Source organism: Sycon ciliatum, unplaced genomic scaffold (genome assembly GCF_964019385.1).
Source record: "Sycon ciliatum unplaced genomic scaffold, ocSycCili1.1 SCAFFOLD_1779, whole genome shotgun sequence".
In the NCBI taxonomy this organism is placed as follows: Eukaryota; Metazoa; Porifera; class Calcarea; order Leucosolenida; family Sycettidae; genus Sycon; species Sycon ciliatum.
The window spans coordinates 1-24,653 of record NW_027044850.1 but is presented as its reverse complement, the minus strand read 5'-3'; the positions used below and the strand labels follow the sequence as shown (position 1 = coordinate 24,653).

The window sequence follows — 24,653 nt, the reverse complement described above, 5'->3', positions numbered from 1 at the left end:
TTAGAGATGGCACAGATTGATTTGTTGTAAAATTTGACCAAAACACCCCCAAACATGGATCTTTCGTATGAGAGGATTTCATTTATTGGGACACTATCTCGACAACACCAGCGGAAGAGAGCTAGCACGAGCGAAGCAAAGGACACCGGAAAACGGCAGAGTGATAGCGATCATAAGCTGATCTTAGCAAACGAGCGATATGGAAGATGTTGTAAATAATAGCGCAGTAGTGTATTTGTCATTTGCTGCAGAGTGGAAAAGTACAATTCAAATTCAAATCAATTCAAAAACTTCAATAGTGCGGTCCACCAGCCTTAGCTTTCAGACTCACTGTCCGATTCACAGTCGGACTTACAGTCCAATCCACTGTCGAAACTGCCTTCACCCTCATCATGGCATTGTGTGCATGCGCGCGCGCGCGCACACACACACACGCGTACACACACCGCACAACACATGGCATTGTGCGCGCGCGCTCGCACACACACATACACAAACCCCACACGCACACACACCGCACAACACATGGCATTGTGTGTGCGCGTCCGCGCGCGCGCGCACACACTCACACACCACATAGCACGCTAGAGATCAGCAAGAACCTGCTGCGGCCGTGGTTGAGATGGCGCTGTAGAAGACACCGCAGCCGCCACGGGTTACCTCGCACCCGAGGTTGTAGTCAAAGCCGTACTAGCCGACACATCTGTACTGGAGGCTGATGTAGTACCCAAAGATGAAACTGATCCACTGGTGTTCACCTGACGCGGCGGAGTAGCGGATCCTTTGAAGCCGAAATGAGTGGGCAACACGACATAGGCGGGGACAAGCCCAGCGGATATCGCAGCGGGCCTATCGTAACTCCTGGAAGTGAGCCTATCGTAATTCCTGGCAGTGGGCCCGTCGTAACTCCTGGCATTGGGCCCGTTCTCTTGCCGGACACTGGGGTGCGGAGTGGACGTGGATGCGGGCAGGAAATCTGCGGCGACCGGCTGGACTGGGATGGTTGGGGTCGGGCCAGGTGCGTTACTAGTATGACTGTTCGGCAATGACTGGGTATTACCGGCCATCGGACCGTTTCCAGACGACACAGACAAGTGGCTGCTCCGTGAAGAGTGCGCCTGTATACCCATGCCACTTACCATACATGTCAATTGCTGAAGGAAACACACAGTTCAAACACAAAACGTAAATGAAACACGCCAATGAAATTCGATCCTTAAACAAGTCAAGTTCGCATGTCCGCGTTATCACGGGCTATACAATTGTGTTTAGAAAACAACCAGTATATAATTCTGTCTCTTCTTGCATAAAGTCAGCCTAGAATACTGACGTCAGCTTTGGACATTACTCTGACTCGGACCACAAGTCCTGATTTATTCTGACCTACATGTGTATCGTGTGAAGTAGCGCGAGAGCCAAGCTGGTCATAATAATACGTGTAACAGCCACGAACGTAATTCAACCAAAGAAGACTACCACATTACATGAGCATGAACACTTGCATTCCATTTAATACATTCCTATGTTGTAGATGTCAGGCACTGTAGTGTTCACGTCTACATACACTTTGTGGCATTCCTTGGCCACCCAGACATTCATGATAGTAGCGCATCGTGAAATGAACTTAGCGGCTTGTAGTTGCTGTGCATGAGTCTGGACTCATGATCTGGTGTGTACATGCGATCATGTGATCTTGTAGTTGAGCGTATGTGTTATTTGGATTCCCTTGGTCATGACCAAACAATAAAACATGATCAAATTATTTCTACACATTCAACAATGCCAAGAACTCACCTGGTCCCCAAGTAGCTCATTATCTTCTTTTTCAGCATGAAAGTTGGATACTAAGGCGGAGTGTGATGGTCGGCCAAGCTGGTGCTGTTTGCAGTTATTGTACTTATCCGTGAGAAGCTTCATGGGCAAGGCCCTTGCAGACTTCAACTCGGACTGTATATACAGCACCAGGCTGTCAAATGTTTCGTAGGCCGACGGCTGGTCACTCCCTTTGCCACTTCGTTGCCGGTGCATAGTGGCCAGGTGGGTGAAGGCACTGTAGCATGCTCCGACGTTGATAGTGGATTTCCGCTGCAACGCAATCTGGGCCATTCTGGAGCGAAAGCCAAAATTCTTGCGTTGTTCTCCAACTCTGCTAAATGCACATGTCATGAGGCACAAGTCTGCAGATGTGGATTCAATCATTGTACATCTCTCCTTGTTCTACGCTTTGCTGGTACATGGTGTCCCATCATCACATACATGTATCTCCTCCAATTCGGAATGGCTTGAAAAGTCATGGCCACGTCCAAGTGGCAGCCGACCCAGCAACGTTTTGTTAGTGTATGTACTGTAGCACTTGCGGTGGTACCATCCGCGGACGCTCTCCTCGGTGCAGTGGCTCTCGCACAAGAAGGTATAGCTCGTCCTGCCTGCATTTAGCAGCTTCAAACAAAGTTTCCCAACTCTGCAAAGTAAATCGGGTTTGCTTTTCCTGCGATGCATTGAACGCAATGGCACAAGCAAAATTCCCGCGATACAACGCCATTCCCAGGACGAGGCCTAAGAAGCTCCACGGCCTCTTCCTCCATCATGTCAAAAGGTGTCTACCATGCTGTGAGCGGTGGGCAGGAGGCACTCAAACAGCGCGAAACGCAACTACTATGCAACTACCAAACGAAAAATGCAATTCTACATTTCAAAGAGTATCCTGTCGGTGTCGTCGTCATCTTCAAAAATTTGAAAAAGGCGCTCCTTTCCGTGAACTGTGCACCCCCAGATGGTGCGCAGTATCGCCGACGAGAGCGGAGAAATTGGCTTCTCCTGAGCTTCTGCCCTAACTCTGAAGATGACAACAAGCGGAATCCAGGTCAGGTATACATACTTTAGGCCGTAGTGAAGAACCCAGGTTGTCTGCTTGAGACTGAAACGGAAATTTTTTTTGAAGTTTGGGCCGCTGGACTATTATATTAATTAGAGATAATACGGTAATACTGTATGTACTAGTCCAACAAACCAGACGCGTGGTACTCTAGCTCTGTGAGTGTGACTCGTGTTATTTTAATTTAAAGGGGAACTCCACGAAAAAATGAAAATTTGATAGCCTGTAGAGTTTCGGGCGCTGAGCCGAATGGTCTTGGTCCGAAGTCTCTACGAGAAAGCGTTCTTGAGATATTTCAATTATTATTTTAGCCACGCCCCATACCAATGTATGTGTGACGTCATTGTGGCATGGTGCGAAAATACTTGGATTTTGAATCTCACTTTCTTCAGGACGAAAGTCACTTCAGAAAGTAGTTTGCCAAGTCGCCTGAGCCGCTGCAATGCCAAATTGTTGTGTTGTTGATTGTGCCAGTATCACATCATCCTCCTGGGGTTAGTTTTCTCAAATTCCAAAAGGATGGAGACCTGGCAAAGCGCCGAGATGTTGCAATGCGTCGTGAAAATTTCAAGCCTATTTTCGCAGCACGAGCTATGTTTGCTCGCTGCATTTATGATCCAGAGGGACTTGAGAGCTGAGTTTTGACGAGTACGCCGTCCAGGAAAGCCCTCATCAGTGTACCAGTGCCCTCCGAACCGTGAGCCTCCAGCAAAGCGAACTCAACAAGCTGCAACTGAGAAAGCAGGGCGAGATACGTCCCATCAGGATCAGAACAGTACATCACCCCATCAACTCCGACTGCAGCTAGCTGATGAACGATATTACCCCAGTAACTTTGCGCATACCAGTACTCAAACTGTGCACATCTGTCATCAACTGGGACGCAAACAGACAGACCCCCAGCAAGTACGAAGGTTACAGAACTGTTTGCTTGCGATGTGCAGGCAGCATGCACGACGAACTGTCTCACCAATCCTGCCAAACTGAACCAGTGTAAGTTGATTGCGTGGATATGTCTCTATTTATAACAGCTACCCTACTTCTAGGCATGGTTGCATGAATACCATATCACTCAGAGCAGTTGTTAGAAGTCTGGACAGCCTAGGAATAGTGCAAGTAAAGTGAAACAAAAATATATTACACTCCGAGTTCCACGCTTGCGGGATCACCAGGCCAAAAAAAATCTAATTTCGAACAAGGAATGGGTTCTGGTTGTATGCGAAAGAAAAGTAAGTGAAGACCTATTGTGCAAGGAATACAGTGGGAACTACACATATTATACACATGCACTCACACCTTCACCCACATGCGCGCGCGTGCGTGTGCGTGCACACACACAAACACAACACACACACATACGCACCCACATACTCAAACTCACTCGCACGCACGCTAGCCTAAGGATAGTACATATGCTGTAGTAGTGGTATACTTAGTGAAATGACTATGTGTACATCTAATGACGCCGCCACTCCACGCCAGAAGACAACAAACATCTGCTGAACATTTTTGCTCCCGTCTCTTATGGGCAACACAGGGAATGAAACGAACAATGCAATTGAGAACAAGAGTCGTCCTGTACGGTGAAGTTTCCATTTTCTCATACAGCAGTATATTGTCTAAGCAAGTGTGTTTTCTCCACATTCTTTTTGCCATGCAGGTATATCACAGTGTCATGCCAAACTACATTCTCAAACGCATTCGTTTCTCAATTCTGGGGATGATTGGACACGCACATCTCGCAGCTCTTGACGACGTCAATGTCAACCGTCGCCACAGCACAACCAAAAAGACCGCGATAGGAAGGTATAAAGTCCAGTTCTCAAAGCATAAAGAAGACTGTGGCCAAATAGAAAATTATACGACAGAAAGAGCTATGAGTATGTTGACAAGCTCATGTGTGAGGTGGTAGCGGTTGCAAATGGCAACCTCCATGTTCCTGCCTTGGAGAAGCGTGTTTCCCTGCCAAATTCCAGGTGGAAGCCTCCTGAGAAGGCTGAGGTGGTGCAGGATTTGGATATCTTTGCCTGATGGTATTCACAACGCAGGCTGGAAGACGACAACGAACGTGCTTGCCCAATTTGCCGTGTACATAGTGTGTACTGCCTGTGTGCCGCATAGCGTAGAGATCTACACAAACACAGAATGTCATATGGAATGTGTATGATGAGTGCTTGTACACATACCACATTGCTGTACCGTAATAATTATTATAGTCAAATACTCATTTACTCTACATATGCGCTGTATTGCACCTACCGGTACCTACCTGCACTTTCAGTGCGCGCGCCATACTAATTTAGTGTCCACTGGTACAAAGATGGAGGGTCTTGTAGAATTTACCATAATTGCTGATTTCAAATTGAATTCCAATGATCTGGGGGATGAATACTGATTAGGACGCGTTCGATTACCTACTAGTACAGAGATGTCTTGGTCAGAAAGTACAGATTTCTTACTCTCCTGCCAGAATTTGTGCATTATTTTGGTGTACGCTTTCTTGACCCCACGCTTGTACGTTGCATGCCATGGTATACTAGAAAACGAGTTTATTGACAAAGTCTATCGCTTGAAATGATAAAGTATGGGTTCGGGTGTGATCAAATGCACCCATGGTGCTCATAAACTGTGTGCAGTGCTCTCTTCACCAACAGAACACTACCTACCATACTTTGTAGATCTTGTACCAATCCAAGGGAAAAATGACAAAGACAAATGTGAGTCATGCATGAAAACTTGTGATAGCACGGTCTATAGTACAGAACAACGTTGTTCGTGCTATGCCTGACAACAATAATTAATTACACACAAAACATTACGCGCATCGATCCTCACAAGATAAGTCATGACATACTCGGAGCAAAGAGAAATTTGTTTGTGTCATGCATGAAATTTGTGATAACTACCAGTACAATGTCTTTCTTGTGCGACGCATACTGTAGTGCGCCTGACAACAATAAATTTCCCCCAAAAAATAAGAATAAGTGTATCATGCTGATACGCGATCCTCACAAGACAAGTCAAGGCAAACTAATTGAGGCTTACCTAATGTCAGACTCTTCTGTCACTGGCATTGGCGGCTTCTGCATGTCGAGATAACCTCGAAGAGCAGTGATGAGCACAGCCTAATGCAAGGATACGATCATGGGCTCGTAATCTGCGAGGTCCGCTACGCAAGAAACCTTGGGCCGTCTTGTCGACAGCGACGGCAGCATCCTACCAGCAAAATCATTCCCGCGGGCTGGGCATGGCTATACACTTTTGTCCACGCTCGCACCAGTCGGAGTCCCAAACGAATCGAGATTCTGGTGGCCAAGCTACTCGTCTTCTGTCGGACGCAGCTGCTGACGCATCTTCTTCCTCCACATTTGTTACACGCGATGGCAGCTCCTCAGCAGAGTATCTGGGCTCCCTGCCCCAACCATACGCGGCGGTGGGCTGTTGGTCGTCCTCACTGGCCTCAGCATCGCTGCCTTCATTGCTGGGGACAGAGGATTGTTCGGAATCGCCCATCTTCCCTTGAAATACCAACTAAAATTAGTGCTTGTAGACTGGCGAAGAGAAACGACTTTGCCACAATGACGTAGGCAGCCCGTGATGATGTAACCAAATGGCCGCATGACGTCAGGGCGCGGCCCCCGTTTTTGCAATTTCAAAGTGAAATATCTCAAGAACGCTTCGTCGTAGAGACTTCGGACCAAGACCATTCGACTCAGCGCCCGAAACTCTACAGGCTATCAAAGTTTCATTTTTTCGTGGAGTTCCCCTTTAAAAAGTTTAATTTCTGAATTATACATGTAAGGCCAAACTAAAGAAGGTGTGTGGTTCGACTAACATGGACATTTTTTTTACGGGCGGGCGGGCGGATTTTTTTTTTTTAATATATATTTTTAGTACATGTAAATACACTGTATACGCGTATCGAGTAGACTCTACTACCAGCACAAGGCAGCAGTCGTACCACTCACTGCACTGCACTGCAGTACAACTACAAGTCAAGTCCAAAAGGAGCCGCCTGCGTCCGCAGACTCACGCCGCACAGCACGTAGACGTGGACGTGTTCAGTCCACGTACGTCAGTCACACGATAGCCCGCCGAAAAAAAGTTACGGTCGGGCTGAAATTGTACGGTCGGTCGGGTGAGTCGAACCACACACCTTCTTTAGTTTGGCCTAAAAGGTTTTTTTCACCAGCACGAAGTACAGTCGTCGCCAAAAAAATCCGGCCAATGCCAAGTATACGCGTACATAGGTATGGTAGGTAGATCTACGCACGCGGTACAGTCAACTTCGCTTATAACGACACTAGGCGGGGCGTCAAAAAGGTGTCCTTATTCGCGAAGTGTCGTTATACCCGAAGTCTCATTATATGTATTACAGTGGGATGGGACTTTGCTCTGGGCATGGAATTTCTGTCGTTATTCGCGAATTGTCGTTATACCCGAAGTCGTTATTAGCGAAGTTGACTGTACTTCATCGCGGGTTCATGCATGCACTGGATCATGGAGTGGCACATGTAATGCGCATGCACTAGACTCTAGTCTAGCCTCAACTACAAACAGTGCGTTTTTTTATAACAGACCATTGTCGATTTTGATTTTTTAGTTTGTTCTCATTCCAAATTTGAAATTTTTTCTTCACAGCTGCGTTTGTGTGGGTCTTGGATCGAAGAAAATTAAGTTTGGGAGTCGGAATAATAATAATTGTCAAAGTTAGATATTCGGCCGGGTTTCGGCTGGAAATCCGGTTTTAAATGGTTTTCAGTGGATTTTGATTTTTAAAACGGAAGTTTTAGCCAGGAAAGCTCATCACTTGCATGGTGCCCGGCATGGATTCGAATCCAGTAGTGGCAGTACAGTTCATCTTGATTCTTTTTTTTTCTTTTCTTTTTCGGTATACTGTAGTACAGCGCATGCATGTACATGTACATGCACATGGCTGTGCCGTTGTGCACTGCTGTCTGCAGTTCTCCTAACCTTTGTAGGAAACCAGTGAGTCGTGGCTTTTCACGACTTATTGTGGCAAACTGTACTGAATAATTCAAATCCTGTATTGCAATTAGCTCAATAAATCAAAACATTCCAGCTTGCACGTAGGATACTTCCCTCGATCCCTGAAAGAATGCAGTGAAAATTCAAACACCACAACAAATCACAAAGGCAATTCACACAGCTCCCATAAAGAGACTAACAAAAAGGAAGCATGAGCAGTTTTACAAACACACAAACACACACACACACAATGCAAATAGGTCACAATTGTGTCTGGTTCAACATCTGCGAATAGTAGAAGACCAGCGAGGAACGAAACGGCCCCAATAATTCCGTGTTTTGTGTTGCACTTGTGACGACAGTATTACACAGTGAACAGATGTGCTAGGACAGCCGACGACGTATGTCATCGTTGGCGCCGGCCTCCAGTCACGAACACATCGGCGCAGTTTTTCACGAATCTGTCCCGTCCACCAGTATGCAGAACAATAACGCGCTTGCCTTTACCTGATGGTGCTTCATTTGGTTGCTTGCCTATACACTCCTGTCACCATTGTCGTACCACCTCCTAGTAACTGTGTGACGCGCATTGACCCACGTCTCATCCAGGTATGTCTCACAGGTAGCGATGCCGCCATGACACAATCCTGTGCTGTTCCATCATTATTTGTGTGATACCTCTGGTCTTGCCACACTGGAATCCCATGGAACGCAACATTTTCCAAGAGCTAGTTTTGCTCATGTCTGGAAAATCGTCGATGGTTTCTCTGCAGCGAGCAGGAACTTTGTCTAGTGTTGGGTCCTCCTTCGCAGCATAGAATCCGTAAATTACTTCTTATACAGTCCAAAGCAAATCCGTCAGGGTTGAGTGGTTTCATGGCACGAGTCTCACATCGGGGATTGTCACTCTCGTTGCCTTCATCACTGGAGACAGACAAGGCCAACGCAGCACGCTGATTTTCGCCGTCAGCATCCCTGGTACATCTGTTCATGGTGGAAATGCTGACGCCACACGCAACAGCAGCATGAAGAATGGAATACTTGGGACCAATTCGATGCCCAGCCATTGTTCTCCTCGTCTTCGCAAAAAATTGTAAAACAGACACCACCATGTACCATGGCCCGTTCGCGTTTTGTTATAATTATGTGGCATGTCGAGAGAACAAGTTGCCACGAACGAAAAGACACTCGAGAAAAAGCAAAATAGGGCCACAGCTACAGAGCAGTCAGCAACAAAATAATTCCTCCGGCCACGAGGCAAGGAGCTCGAACAGAGTCGAAGGACACTCTGAACAAGATGGCGAAATGCCACGAGTCACACCTGGTTTTTCGAATTTCGCGCGCAGATTTTCGTGACGCAACTCGCATGACATTTTCTCAAAAGTGTCCTTGAGTACGTTCTCAAGGTTTTCAGAGTCTATTATAAAAAAACGCACTGTTTTTTTGTAGGCCAGAAAGTAGGGGTTTCCGGCCACTGGACCATGTGGACAGCACTGAACAGTCTGCGCCGCACTCTGCCTGCTAGCTAACTGCAGTCGGGTTGAGCACTGCGCGGAGCCTGAGTGAGTGTAGAAGGCGACGGTTTCAAAATACCGGTAGGTTGCAAACCGGAACGGACTCCATATTCACTTTCTCTCTTAGTATTTTGATTAGAAAACATATGTCACAGTGAGGCTACGATGTGTTATAACTTATACTCGGAGCCAAAATTTCATGGCTCTGCGATGACCAGAAGCGCCACACCAAGCAGGTGAGTTTTTGACGTGTTGAGTTTTACGACTTTCGAAAAATCAACTTCTTGTCGCAGGTAAACAGCGGCTCGCCTCTCGCCAATAAAGCACCGCATACCAATCGAAACTAATGGAGAAGCACACACAAGGCTTATTGTTATTCTGTACCGGCCGTCGTGGAGCGATAGCAATTACCTAATTTCAGACTAAGAGTGAATTTGACGTGCACTCTAAAACCTTTCCGATTTGGAGCCACCTCTGATTTGAAGCGAAAAATTGGGCAACTTGGAGGCAATGGGTCAACACAAAGGAGTGGCTCAGTTCGATTGACTCTGGCCTCAGATCAAACTTCAACATGCCAGTTTCCTTCCACTAACATATTTCGAGTGAACAATCAACGCTGATGATAGGTTTGTTTGGGCCCATACAAATTTGGCTGACCTGTCAAGCTGTTCCGGTATCCACTGCACGTATCGAACCGTCGCCTCTACATGGTGTATGTAATGCGGGCCTAGCCTGTCAGCATGTGAACAGTGAAGTAACTGCAGACTACATGCAGACCCGGTCTAGCAGTACCACTACCACTATGAAGTATGATACAGTCCATGCGGCCCAGTACAGCTACCGGTAGCTAGCATTGCATTTGGCCGGATTTTTTTGGCGACGACTATGTAGTTAGTTAGTTCGAAGCAAGGATCTAGGATCGGAATGTTTCTCGGATCTTGACTTGAATAAGTGCCTAGCCTGGCGGAGCGTCGACATGTCGACGTCTGTCGTAGGCGGTCGGAGCGCGCGCATGCGGCCCTGGTGGCCGCGCAGCATAGTTAGCTGCGGGGTGCGACGCGCCAACGGCCCCAGAAACAGGCGAAGGAGTGCGCAAGAGCGAAGGCGTACACTGCAGCTGAGAAAGCTTGTTGTTTGGCCGCGTGCAAGGACTGCTTCTCCTTTCTCCTGTTTCGTAGCGGCGTTGTGTGCAGTGTGAGGACGTAAACACCAAGATGACGACTGTTGTGCAGCAAACCGTCGGAGGCGGTGGTGGTATGAGGAACTGGTCGACGGGCCTGTTCGACTGCTTCAACGATATCACCGTCTGCCTGCTGGGTTGCTTCTGTCCCGTATGCCTGCTCTTCCAGACGGCGTCGCAGCTCGGAGAGAACGGCTGCTGTGTGGCATGCTGTATCCCATGGCCCTACGGTCAGATGATGCTTCGGGTGAAGATACGCTCTGAGAATAATATCCAGGGAAGCATCTGCGACGACTATTGTACGGTGGGCTGCTGCCAGGCGTGTGCTATGTGCCAGGAAGCTCGCGAAGTGAAGTACATCCAGATGAACCAGGGAGGCGGACAGAGCACCCTGACGGTCGTCACCACGCAGCCCCAGATGCAGCCCGTCGCCGTGCAGCCGGCCGTCATGCAGCCAGCGCAGCCGATGATGGCGCAGCCAGGCTATGCCTAAGCACTGCCGGTGGAGAGACGCTACGCTCGGCCGGTGCCTCGTGCTGCCCTACCAAGTCCGTAGCCGGCGTTGTTACAGCGTGTGTCGATGAAAAAGCACTCTTCAATTCAAGCTTCAAAGAGCGGAGTGTCGGCTTGGTGCAGCGTAGGGATAATGGACAGCCTACGTGTTGAACAGATTATGGTTAGAAATTCTCCACTTCAGAATTCCAATTATGGATGGCATTTTCTGTACCTGTGTCCTTATATTTTCGAGTGTTTCCCTAATGAGAGTTGTTCTATAATCTACATTGTATGAATCAGTGTATCCTAGCTCGCGCTCGACTACTTGTCCTTTGTTCAACGGCCTATCCCTAGCTCTAGTGCCCATGATTTTGTATGTTCTCCATCCGGGCGCGAATTCTCCAGATTCATGCTCTGATTCTGAACTCAGACTGAAGTGGCACAAGGGCTCAAGTGTGGGGTCAAAATAGTTCGCTGATTCGATGCAGACGTACCGGTATCCGCATGCTGCATGTAAATGTGGGTTGTGATCATTGCAGTGTTGTGAATGACGAGTGGGAGGGCAAGGACTCTGAGTGCGGCTTTAGTACTCTCTGGCCTGGTGGCATGGTGAAGGGCGTCCGACGTAGAGATACTCAGATGGCCGCGCTCAGACGGCGAGAGGTTTATGCACGGCCGGCTACGTGCATCTGCTTCTGTTTGAACGATTGTTACAGTAACATGTGGAGTTGCACAAAGACTAAAACTAGTATTTTGTTTACTAGTACAGCATTACCCAGAGGCTCTAGTATCAGGCCTTGCGAGAAGATCTATACTGACTACAGAGTAGATCTACACTGACTACAGAGTAGAATAGATAGATCCACTCACTGGCACACAGACAATTATTTTCATGTGTTGGAGAGTACAGTGAGTGGTGTTGGGGTGGAACAAATTCTCCAACGACGTTACGTTATTCAAGTGCATGTACCGGCGACTTAGGGTATGAATGCCGATCGATGGGTACGCGGGTTGACTTGTTTGAGTTCTTTCTCGCACCCTCAATCCCGCCTCTCCACTCCTTGGCGTTGGACTCGAGAGAGAATTATTTCTAAGCATAGCGCTTGTTGTTGTAATTAACTTGACATCGGTATACTTCAATCGTTCTTGGTACATGATCATTGTAGATCTAACATTGAACCGTGCATCTTCGTACCGGCCCATTGACTTTGTAGATCTACGATAATTATTACACTGTGTACGTGCAGATCTACATCTGTACATGACATACATGTACGTGCGACTTGTACAAAATGTAGGATCCCTCGCGAGGCGGATGTACATACAGCCTGCTAGCGCTAGCACAAGTGGACACGCCCATCTGTACTGACAGAATGATGATTGAAGATTTACACTTACAGATCCCGTTTTGCAACTGCTTTGCATACAGATTACAGACTCATTGCCGGCATCATGTCTACATGACTTTGTACAAAGTCACATGTAGATCTTCAGTCTAGTAGTACAGACAGTCACTGAATCTTTCAGTCAGTGCACCAGCTCTACGCGTCGGACGTCGTGCGGCCCTCATCATAATTATATCAGCGCTCATGATTGTCATACATACTATACAATCAAGTACATGTAATGACATGCACATACATCATTTTAAATGATGTAGCGGCGACGGTTTCAAATAGGACACAGGTTGCAAAGCGGAACGGACTCAGTATTCACTTTCTCTCTTGGTATTTTGATTAGAAAACATATGTCACAGTGAGACTACGATGTGTTATGATTTACGTACAATCATACATGTACATGCAATGCAGATCTACAGTAGAAATTGGGAATACCTGTATCATACACATGTACAATGTCATGTACATGTACCGTACACATGTACATGACACTCCTTCAGAAGAATACACTGTAAACGTTCAATCTGTCACTAAACCCGATCTTCTTTTAGTATGAAAATACCAGTAATCATTTTTTTTTAAAGGAAAGAAAAAGGACCAAGGAACTACTTTGGGTATTGTCAGTGACGTCCCTTACACCCGCCGTGACCGGTGATCAGTTACATGACATTGTACTGGACAATCAGTTCATGCGATAACATTGCACGACATTACAACTGGCTGAGAGTTCTCTCCGTGAAGGCATAGCATGATTGCTTGACCAAAGCACATGCGGCGTGGTCTCAGCTCACTCCGAATCAGATGAGATCGTTCATGGTCTTCACAGTCAGTGGCATGTCCCCAGCAGCAGCAGTGCTTGCCTTGACTGCCATAGCCGAGCCGTCCGGGTGCGTCCACGCAGACTGGTAGTACGGAGGATTAGCAAGACGAAACTCGCGTTCGTGTTCGCAAACATTTTTCAGTTCGCGATTGCGAACTTTCGCATTTTTCGTTCGGAAAAGTTGTCGGAACACGAATCGCGGATTCGTGTCAGGGCAGTCATAAATTTACCACGCTGTACTGTCTGTACACAATGTACATGTACATGATGTACGTCGGGTCAACGTCATGGATGTGCGAATTCTGTTTGCTAATCAGTCTCATAACGCGAACTCCGTCACTGAGTTCGACTTTCCTTGGAGAGCGAACGCGAATTTCGTGTACCAAACGCGGTGGCAGTGGTGACATCTCGACGGAAGTAGCCTGCTGTGGCGGGTGTCTGAGATGAGGTGAGGACGATCATCCTCAAGACATGACCCAGCACCCGGAAACGGTGTGCGAGAGTAGTTGCATGTAAATTTTAACAGACTCATGTATGTAACTGTTCCTTCACTCTTCTTGCTTCAGGTCTTCATGGTCTTTGGGCAACTAAAAAGCTGTCGTTGTTTTCGCGCGATCTAAAAAGTAAAATGTACGGAAAGGAATTCGGCTACAGTGCAGTGTCCCAAAAACCGGGCCAGGGTTACATGACTTGTACTTAGTTGTAGATCTACTGCCGGCACTGCACTATTGCAGTATTGGGTCTAAAAAAACATCTACCGGTAGATCTACAGTGATCTACGCGTCTATCTACGAGTAGTCTACGTTTTGCAGTTTCGTAGATCTAGATTTTGTAGATGTGTGCCTAGGCGCCTAGCTACTAAGTACAGTACATGTATCGAAAAAGTAGGCGGATGTATTGTAGCGCAAAATGATAGCATGGTTTGAAGTGGCTAGGCTAGGCTCGACAGCGAGTTTATACAATCGTTGTGTGACTGACTGTGAGTGTGGGCCCTGGTGGCCGAGCTAGCTGGCATAGGTGCGAGTACGACGCGCCAAGTGGCAACGGCCTCGAAACAGGCGAAAGAGAGCGCAAGAGCGAAGTCGTGTTACTACTGCTAGTACACATAACACTAGTACATGTACTCAGAAGCAGCTGGGAAAGCTTGTTGTTTGGCTGCGTGCAAGAACTGCTTCTCCTTTCTCCTGTTTCCTGGTTTGTAGTGGCGGCGTTGTGTGCAGTGCGAGGCCGTTAGAACGAAGATGGCGACTACTACTGTTGTCCAGACCATGGGAGGCGGTGCAATGAGGAACTGGTCGACGGGCCTGTTCGACTGCTTCAACGACATCACCGTCTGCCTGCTGGGTTGCTTCTGTCCCGTATGCCTGCTTTGCCAGTCGGCGTCGCAGCTCGGAGAGAACGGCTGCTGCTTGGCCTGTTTTATTCCATGTCCGTATGGTCAGATGCTGCTTCGGGTGAAGTTGCGCTCTGAGAATAATATCCAGGGAAGCATCTGCGACGACTATTGCACGGTGGTTTGTTGCCAGCAGTGCGCTTTGTGCCAAGAAGCTCGCGAAGTGAAATACCTCCAGATGAACAAAGGTGGCGGACAGAGCTCGCTCACCGTCGTCACTACCCAGCCCCAGATGCAGCCCGTCGCGGTGCAGCCGGTCATGCAGCCAGCGCAGCCCATGATGGCCCAGCCAGCTTATGCCTAAACTAAACATTTCTGGTGGCGCGACGCGCGCTAGTACTAGCGCTGTCCTGCTAAGTCCGTAGCCGGCGTTGTTACCGCGCGTGTCGACGAAAAAGCATTCTCCAAGCTCCAAAGAGCGGAATGTCGGCTTGGTGCATCTTCGGGAGAACTGGCCGTCTACGTGTTCAACAGATTATGGTTAGAAATTCTCCTCTGGAGAGTTCCATGATGGATGGCATTTTTGTGTCCCTTGGGAAACACTCGAAATTATTATTTCCAGTGTTCCCCCTGGTGGGAATAGTGATTCGTGTGTGCGAGCGTGTGGATTATGCGCAGACTTAGTTTAGGCGTGCATAGCTAGCAGTTGTTCCTACCCTAGAACTATGAATGTATGTATACCTAGCTCTACTTGTCCTTTTATTCAACGCCTAGCGCGAGTGCTTATTGCCCCTGGTATTGTATGTTCTCCATCCTGGCATGGATTCTCCACCTTTTAGATTCATGCTCTGAACTACTGAAGTGCCACGAAGACTCCTGCAGTATGACTTATTTTATGAGAGTCGAGTTAGCTGATTTTGATGTGGACGTTGCTTGCTGCATTGCAGGGAGCGGACGTTCACCGTTGTGATCGTCGCGGACGTTCACCATTGTGATCGTCTCCGCAGTGTTGACTGTTGTGAGTGGAGGGCGTGAGGTGTAGAGTGCCAGTGGTACTGGAGAGTGCTGCGCCGAGACTGGCAAGAAAGAGGGTTTCAGGGCTGTGTTCCTCTGCTTCTGTGTGCACGATGTGGAAATGTTGATCTGACATGTTTTTTTATCGCAGACCCAGACTAGGCAAGCACCACGAGATCTACCAATCCTGTAGTCTAGGCTCTACTCTCCAGCGGAGTCTTACTCATAGTCATACTATAGAAAGTTCATGCATTCGGCAAACGGTGAGTACCGGTACTAGTGTTGGCCTTTGGGGTTTGGGGATGCTAAAGTAACCGTTACTTGGACTTCGCTGCCATGCCGGTCGAGGATTGACTTTCTTTCTGGCACCCGCAATGCCCCTTCTCCACTCCTTGGGACTTGAGAGGGAATTACTTCCAAACGTAGCGCTTGTAACATGATATCCGTATACAGTTCCACTGCTCTTTGCTGTCCATCATGGCGTCATATCGCCTGCCCCATCGTGGAGGGTCAAACCAAGGAGTCATCTAATCGGGGAGATCCACGGAGCCGACAGTCGACAGCACTACAGAGTACAGTAGTGGGTGCGGAACTGCGGATACGAACCATCGCATGTGCACAGACGCGTATGTTCCCCAGTGCCCTTGGCCTTGTGTGCAAGCTGACTAGTGTCGTAGTGACTGGCCAGGCGTCGCTGGTAGGCAGCATACCATACGTATACGAGTTGATGCATCGATGGAGTACTACAGCATCGGTGGAGCACACAAGAGCGATAAAGAGGAGTAAACGATGCACGCAACTCCTCGCTGAGTCACCTGGCCATACTTCCTCTTCTTGCTTTCACTGTTTCAGCTGCTTTCCGTGCGACGGCTTGGTAATTCCCAAGTCAAGATGACCATGATGCATCGATGACTGGCGGTAGCTGTGTGCATCATGTCATTGTCAGCGCGTGATCACTGATCCGCATCAACAAATACATGATCAACGATGATGTAAAAACAAATTTTAATTGTAGGTTTACAATGCTTGTGGCTCAATGTAGCTGAACCATCGGACCTTATTTGTCAGCTTGGATCACGTGATCCATCCACCTGCCGCGTGCGGCAAACAGCCCAAATAGCGCTAACTCTGGCCTGCGAGCGTTAATTTGCTGCGACTAGCGCGCTAGCGCTCGTGACATACACAAACGCGCTAGCCAGAATGCTTTGACTTTGATGGCTTTCAGCTTCTATTTTTTGAAAAGTAGCGCGCTCAGACCAGCTCGCTCACTCTTTTCCTCTTCCATTTTTTAGGGCAATTGTTTTGTTTGATAGACGAAGCTTAGGGTCTCTTTGGGTTTGCAACCCTTACCCTCCTGGAAAAAATCATAGTTGCTAGACTGCGACACTTCAGACCAGGTACTATTAGAGCCGCTAATGGACGACGAGCTATTTTCCGCTATCCGGAGCTCAAGCATTTGAGCCGCTAAATGGACGAGACTCCTGGGGTAAAGGATGCAGAGAATGAGGAGAAAACACTCGTATGGAGCAGGGAGTAGGTATTGTACTACTTCCTGGTATGGAGCACTGAGAAGCGGTAAGTCTTAGGGCAATTCTTAGCCAGTAATTACTTTCTCGCCATAATTATGTTCTCGTTTTTCGTGTCTTCTGTAATGCCAGTACACTAGCAGTACGACTACACTGTAGGCGAGAGTCCATAAGCCAGAGTGTGCAGCTCTCCATCTCTGCAGCATAAACAAATTAATGACAAATTTCCTTTGCCTAAGGGCTGGGTTCCACTGCCGCTCCGCCGCACATCATCCACGGCATGAAACGTCATCATTACGAGCTGGTCCAGCGAGGCCGCGGCTCATCACCAGCTTTCGCTTCGCTGCTTGATATAGAAAATGCAAGCCGCGGTCACGGCTTGCATTGTTTCCCGCACTTAATTGTTTTATTCGGGGGAATTTTAATTCGTTGCACAGGCCAGAACACGAGGATTTTTTTGGATTTCACGCGCGCGCAGGCTAAATGTCATCAAAAAACGTCGAGCACGATCGCGGTACCGTGAATGGCGAGTGTCACTGGAACCACGCCGCTCTGCTGCATGCAGCCAAGTATCGTGGAGCAGCGGAGCTGCGGAGCTGCAGTGGAACCCGACCCTAACCAAATTTATAGCAATTTGAAAATGTTTGACAATTTTTCATAAAAAACTTGACAACATTGTTCTTCTGTAGAGTGCCGCTGGCAACTCCATTGATGAACTTCATCAATGAGCGCAGGGATAAAGTTTAGAAACCCTTCGAGCGAGAACGTGTTTTCAAAAAGGAAGCACAAATATAGTATGGCCCCATCAAAGCCACTCGCTGACTACTTACCAGTAAAATGGGGTTGGACGGTTGTCAGATTAGCTGACATGTTTTCTGCCAACACAACCATAAGCAGTTGTCAACTCTCAAGACTAAAAGAGCTTGCGAAGAAAGTGAGAAACCTTGGCTATGAAAGCACATGAAGCGTCAGAACATAATGGAGCAAACTTGGACCTAGATTACCAGTGTCTGCTCCAGAGCCAGGTCAGTGGCCCTGTTTGTGAGTACTTGGACCTTTTGGAAAAAGAACACTGGGTTACCTGCGACCCGGTCGGAAGTCCTGTCGAGTACTATACTTTTTTATACTTCGAGGGTATACCGCCACTGACAGGCTGCATACAATAGGTTCAAGCTAAAGTACCGTATCACCATGGTAATTACCTGGAAATTCGGTGTGTTTTCTACGTTTTTGTTAAACAAGCAGCAATGTGCCACAGAAATTACCATGGTGATAGAGTAGATGACCGTGTGAAGCGGTGTGAGATGCAGCAAAGGTGAGCCTGTTATTGCGAGTCTATGCCCTAAACAATAAACTTTGCCGTGGGATGATTCTCTTTGGGATGCACACTCTGGTTAATGTACTCTTGGTGGCAGCATTCTGGTGCCAAAGATGATATTTTTTCAGAAAAATAAGCACTAGAGAAATGGAGTGGGAGTAACCTGAATTATTCTATTAGCAGAGCTGCAATGCTTGGGATATGAGATTATTCCCGTACCTATGCAAAAGACGCTATTCAGTTGTACTTTAGTAGCATCTGGCTCTAGCCAGTATCCACACCGCTGTAATTCGGTGCGTGTCACGGTGCCTGGTAGGGTGGTTCACATGGCATGCCATGGTTGGTGCAGTATCCCGTATGTGTCCCGTACCGTAATTCGAGTATGCGGTGCGCACCGTAGCATAGATGTATCTGGAGCGCTGTACGAGCTAAGATGTCGGGGCAAATATGGGGACATTCACAACATGCAATGTGAATATGCACGTCAGTTTCGTTTTAAGAAGTGGGTTTGACGGAGTAAGAAAAGGCCCCAGCTTTGGCTGCTGCATGCTAGTCCAGTGGGTACCAATCTCCTGCCATCGGCCGAGTGCTGATGGAACGGAGTAGAAGAAAAAGAAAGAAGAATATTGCGCTCAAGAATACAATTTCGGTAAGGGATATACAGTAAAACCTGTAACTAAAGACCACCGTCACTAGCGACCAGCCTGGTACTACCAGCCACTTCGCCAGGCACGGAAGGTCTCACATTCAAAATGCACTGTGACTAGCGACTACCTTCTGAACGCGACCAGCGACCGCCTTTTCCTGTCCCAAACACAATTTTTGACCCGTAACTAGCGACCGCGATGTAGGAAATCAAATGTTGCTCGAAGCTCCTTCTTGAAATTTTACTGATTTTCCATGGTCCTGAAAAGAATCTTTCGATACTACAGCTGAACAAATGAATGCAGGTAATTTGGGCTGTGGAGTCGGTGTGGACTGCACTACACCTGTCAAAATTTCAAGCGCTGTCGAGAAAAAACATGATAGGAAACGTCTTGGAGAGCGCATCGAAAGCGCTCTCTGATCGATGTTACTACTCGGAGGAGAAACGAAGACTGGGCGGCTCTGTCACCCCAGTCATACAGACGGATCGACGATGGCATCAAGGAATCTAGAAACAAAGCAGCACCACAAGGTCCTGATGCTGAAGGATCGCGTTCAAGCAATCGAGAAGTCACAACAAGGACAGTCGGTATGATTGATCGCATGAACAAATTTGAAGCCCAGCGCGAAACGAAACTTCCCCAGGGAACGTTTGACTCCTGGCTTCAGAAGTAGCAGCTGAATTTGAAGTCTGCAAAAAAGTAATCTTCTCTCTCTCTCTCTCTCCATCTCTCTGTCTTTCTGACATTGCGCAAGTCCTGGGGAATTGTATTAGCTGCATTTTGACATACATATCATATAATGGGATCCACATATGGTCACGCGGTGCAAACCTCTAACTAAAGACCACCTGCTACTAAAGACCGCTTTTGCTGGCACCAAGGGGTGGTATATAGTCACAGGTTTTACTGTGCCGGTAAGTGGATAGCTAACTAAAATAATTAGCCGTATGGTTTAGAAATAGTGGTGGCGACTCTGGATGGCAGTCGTGAGTCCGTCAAGTGTCAAGTCGACGGAATAGCGCGAGCTCCAGTGTGGGGAGCAAACCCATTCCTAGGTTAGCATCCCCCCACCTCACAACAGAGCAACCGAGTTTTGGATTAAGCTGGGAGTGCCGATTCGAGCAACTGGTATGATGGCTCTGCTTGGAGCCACTAGATGGCTCGCAGCTGAGCCGGCAAATGACTCGGCTTGGAGCCGTCAAATGACTCCGCATGGAGCCACCGAATGACTTCGCATGGAGCCGCCGAATGACTCTGCATGGAGCCGCCGAATGACCCCGCATGGAGCCGCCAAATGACCCCGCATGGAGCCGCAAATTGACTCCGCATGGAGCCGCCAATGACTCCGCATGGGGCCGCCAATGACTCCGCTTGGAGCCGCCAATGACTCCGCATGGAGCCGCCAATGACTCCACATGAAGCGGCCAATGACTCCGCATGGAGCCGCCAATGACTCTGAGTAGAGCCGCCAATGACTCTGAGTAGAGCCGCCAATGACTCTGAGTAGAGCCTCCAAATGCTAATATATTGGTATGCATAACCAGTTGAGAGCATATATTCCATAAATCGGCACTCCCGGAGCGGATCACAAAGTGCAGCTACCCGTGCAATCTGTAAGTGGTGCAAGCTAGGTCAAGACTGTCAGAACTTGATATCATGGGCTGAGGCCATTGCCGCAGCCACCCATACTTTGGCTGCAGGTGGCGTCCGAATGTTACTCGGGCAGACATCGCTTTCCACCTTCCCGCCTCTCTGAATATCGAGTCCCGCAGCTGATTCGAAACGAGTGGCCGGTGTACAACGCCAGGCCAAAGCCACAACTGATGAGCAATATCCTCGCAGTTGCTGTAAATGCCCATCGATTGGCATTCGCAGCTGATGGCGCTAGTTTTCCCAGGTGCTGCGGGCTGCCACAATTGCAAACAAACCTTTGCGATTGCTGCTCTGCTTGATTGACTGTCCATCGCCCTATCCCCGGTCGCAATTGTACGAGCACCGGCCAAGTGCACCACTTGCATCAGTGAATACCAGCAAGTCGGGGGACGGCGTCCATTTAGGGTGTAGGAAGAAGGACCGGCCGTTCCGCTAATCCAGGAGCTCAGGCCATCAGCGAAGATCTTTGAGGCACTCTTTGGAGAGCTTGATCAGGTAACACGGCTGCCGGTACCAGTTGGCAAGTGACCACAATCTGCAAATTGCATCCAGGGGCTATCACTCTTGTAGCAAACGGGAGCTTTCCCAGAAGAGACTCGAGTTGACATTGGGTAGTTGAAGCTGTGTGAAGAGTGGCCCGAAGGAGATCACGAAGCTCGGCAAGTTCGTCCATAGGCATACTGATGTTAGCGCGGCGGGTGTCCAGGATGACGCCGATAAACATTAGGACGTGGGCTGGACCCTCCACTTTTGCTGACGCCAGAGAAAACACCGAGGTATGTAAACGCGCGGCGCCGAGTAGCGAGTTGCTGGCGAGCTAACACAGGCCCAGAGCATGCATTGAGGAAGCACTTTTACTGACGCCAGAAAAACACCGAGGTATGTAAACGCGCGGCGCCGAGTAGCGAGTTGCTGGCAAGCTAACACAAGTTCAGAGCATGCATGGAGACAGAAACGTTAGTCGAGGTACTCCCCGTAATGGGATGATGCCAATAACGTCAGGACTTGAGCAGGACCCTCCACTTTTGCTGGGGCCAGAGAAACATCGAAGTATGTAAACGCTCGGAGCAGAATAGCGAATTGCTGGCAAGCTAACACAAGTCCAGAGCATGCACTGAGGAAGTAACGTTAGTTGAGGTATCCCCCGTAATGCAACAGGCGTGTGAGTGCGAACTGCTAGCACATAATCCATTCACTGGCGGATGCAACAGAGTTCCATATAGCTGGACTGGAGCGTAATACAGTCTGAAGGGCAGGGCACTCTCATAAAAGTATTGATCCTGCCAGCGGATCGACAAGGACCAATCCTCCGGGCGGACGGGAATTCGGCAGAATGCACTTTTAACATTGAGCTTAGCAAGATACACCGGGGCGAGCACAATTGTGGAGGAAATTGTTTGGGAACGCATGTTCCGCAAGTTGCATGCTCGAAAGTCGAAAACAGCAATGACATGCAAGAGACATTGTACAGGATCTTGGAGGGCACATGACCATGTGACTCGCGCATGCGTGCAGGTCGGGCCAGCTCGCTGGGCTGCCTGCTAACTTGCGTTAGCATGCTAACGCTCATTATGGTTTAGATCGCATTATTGTAATGGTCGCGGTTTGATTTCAAAAGACCATAGAACGTGTCGTACTATCGGTCGAAAGTTTAGGGGTGTGGTACTAATGGGCTGGGAATGTAAGGATCGGGTAGATTGCAGTGTTTTAATGGTCGTAGTTGTTGTATAAATAGAATGCTGAGATAATTAGAAGAGGACTATGAGGAAGAGCAAAATGACAGGGGTGACAGTGTTAAAGCTCTGAGCAGACGGCGTCGGCAGGAGTGCCTACACAGAGAGTAGAAGAAGGGAGAAGAGAGGTCCCGCCGCCTCGAGAGTCGCCGTGCTTGCGAAAGGCTATGCCAACAGCAAGAAACGACGGAGCAAATATCCCGTCGTTTGGAGACTCACCGACTTCGTGACAAAACGCGTTGACAGCTAGAGACCGCTGCACAGGCATCCATTCAGCAGGAGAAAATACATGCTCTCATGCTCGAACTTGTTCGGTGTGCGGGGCCATCATCATGTTACGCACCAGCCTGGCCCTATTCCGTTGATGTCCCGTACCATTCTGGCAAAGACTGCTGGCCACATGTTGGAACAGGGCTTGAAAAAAATGAAATAAGCTAGTACCAAAGCGTAATCTATTATTATATTTACTTTTACTTGGTAGAATGTACCTGTCTGAGAGTTTGAGTTTTGAGTTATGTATCGATGTGCGTTTATGAACTAAAGTTTTGATTGTCATGCACATGTTTTTGTATTGCAAAGACGTTTCTATCAGTTCGAACAACACACATGATGACCTAGGCAAATATTAAGCATAGCGAGGGCTCCTGGGCGGTCAAGCCCTCTCTAGCCTTCAAGCCCAAGCGCTCTTTATTTGTGCGATATCGAAATGAAAAACCAAATGCAATAACAACGATGAACAATTTATTTCAGCCAAGTACAAGTGGGGTCTATTGGTATCCTTTATTTCAGCCGAATAAAACTGTTGTTTATTGCTATCGCATAATGCATGATAACCTAGGCAAAAAAGATAGTGGGGGCCCTGAGCTTTCAACTGAGCTCTCTCGTTGGAATTATTAATATGGAGGTGTATGTGCCAATTTTTCACGTAGGATTGCCTGCCACTTGCAGCACTGCATTGCCTTCTGCAACATGGGGAAAGCTGCGTGCTCAGGCCCGTAGCAGCTCCATTCTGGTTGGTCCAGGGAGACCTGACTTCCACAACTTTGCGTGCTTTTCTTGTGACGGGCATATACATGGTACAAAGTATGTGTGTATGTGTGTGTGTGTGTGTGTGTGTGTGTGTGTGTGTGTTGGCGTTCCTCTGGAGCAGCTTGGTGACATCGTCCAAGATCGACAGGGATGGCGGGTCACCTGCCGTGACGCTGTCGACGCTATTGTCCAGTCCCGCATGGAGCCTGTGGCGAAGCCCCTCATTTGTGGCACTTGTGCGCGCAGTTTTCGTCGGCCACAGGATATTGCGACGCACAAGTGTAACGCTGTTCGCGCGGCCCGCGCGCGCTGAGTATGGCGTTCCCCGCCCGGTGGACAACACGTCTCCTGGTCTGCCCCGTATGGGGCCACATAGCCAGTCATGGCAGTGGAAGAAGGAAGGAAGGAAGGTGTGTGTATGTGTGTGTGTGTGTGTGTGTGTGTGTGTGTGTGTGTGTGTGTGTGTGTGTGTGTGTGTGTGTGTGTGTGTGTGTGTGTGTGATTATGGTGGCACACGTCTTTCTTCTCTTTCTTGGACTCTTCCTGACTTTTCTTTCATTCTCCTGGGTGGTTACCAACAGCCAGTGTATGCCGGAGTATGTGGTGTGGTGTGTGTGTGTAGAAAGAAATGGAAAAATGAAAAATAGGGATTCACTGGCCAGAAAAAGTCACTTCAATCAGCTGTGTGGTGGATACCAGGCTAAAAATAGTGGCGGTCAATTCATCAGCCTTGCAAGCTGTTGAATGGTGTAATCCCAGCACAAGTTGCTATGTCTAACATAGATGTTCGCTAACATCGCTTCCGCGATGGGCAGGTCTGAGGTCTGAGGTGTGTATGTGTATGTGTGTGTATGTGTGTGTGTGTGTGTGTGTGCATGCATGTGTGTGTGTGTGTGTGTGTGTGTGTGTGCCCCCCCCCACCCAAACCAAGTTCATGGTTTCTGGCCCCAACACCTCTAACGACGATCTAGAGCCGCTCGCGACTCGAACCATGGAGATTGCCCATGTGTCGTCTTTTCGTTACCTTGGATCCAACATACACAGCAACGGCCGATGTCATGATGATGTCACATCCCGGATCTCTGTCTTTTCTCCTTCTGTCTGCCTGTCTGTCTGTCTGTCTGTCT

At 48.4% G+C, this 24,653-nt stretch overlaps 2 protein-coding genes and 3 long non-coding RNA genes across 6 annotated transcripts; 3 read left to right on the top strand and 2 right to left on the bottom strand.

Moving 5' to 3' along the window:
• Positions 1-61: 61 nt before the first annotated feature.
• On the bottom strand, positions 62-2,955 carry LOC135830661 (uncharacterized). Its single transcript, XR_010556082.1, has 2 exons — positions 1,795-2,955; positions 62-1,154 (listed from the first exon to the last, which is right to left on the bottom strand). It is a non-coding gene; the product is annotated as an uncharacterized LOC135830661 (long non-coding RNA).
• Positions 2,956-4,676: 1,721 nt separating this feature from the next.
• On the bottom strand, positions 4,677-6,635 carry LOC135830660 (uncharacterized). The gene is made up of 2 exons (XR_010556081.1): positions 5,921-6,635; positions 4,677-5,005 (listed from the first exon to the last, which is right to left on the bottom strand). It is a non-coding gene; the product is annotated as an uncharacterized LOC135830660 (long non-coding RNA).
• A 3,957-nt stretch (positions 6,636-10,592) lies between these two features.
• Positions 10,593-11,051, top strand: LOC135830659 (cornifelin-like). Its single transcript, XM_065342889.1, has one exon. It carries the CDS (start codon positions 10,593-10,595, stop codon positions 11,049-11,051), a length of 459 nt encoding a protein of 152 aa, XP_065198961.1.
• A 3,463-nt stretch (positions 11,052-14,514) lies between these two features.
• On the top strand, positions 14,515-14,970 carry LOC135830663 (cornifelin-like). The gene has a single exon (XM_065342890.1). It carries the CDS (start codon positions 14,515-14,517, stop codon positions 14,968-14,970), a length of 456 nt encoding a protein of 151 aa, XP_065198962.1.
• A 1,878-nt stretch (positions 14,971-16,848) lies between these two features.
• On the top strand, positions 16,849-24,647 carry LOC135830662 (uncharacterized). 2 transcript variants are annotated; one of them, XR_010556083.1, is made up of 3 exons: positions 16,849-17,195; positions 23,648-23,936; positions 24,458-24,647. It is a non-coding gene; the product is annotated as an uncharacterized LOC135830662 (long non-coding RNA). The 2 variants fall into 2 exon arrangements; XR_010556084.1 differs by having other exon boundaries at positions 16,850-17,195; positions 24,498-24,647.
• The last annotated feature ends 6 nt before the right edge of the window (positions 24,648-24,653 follow it).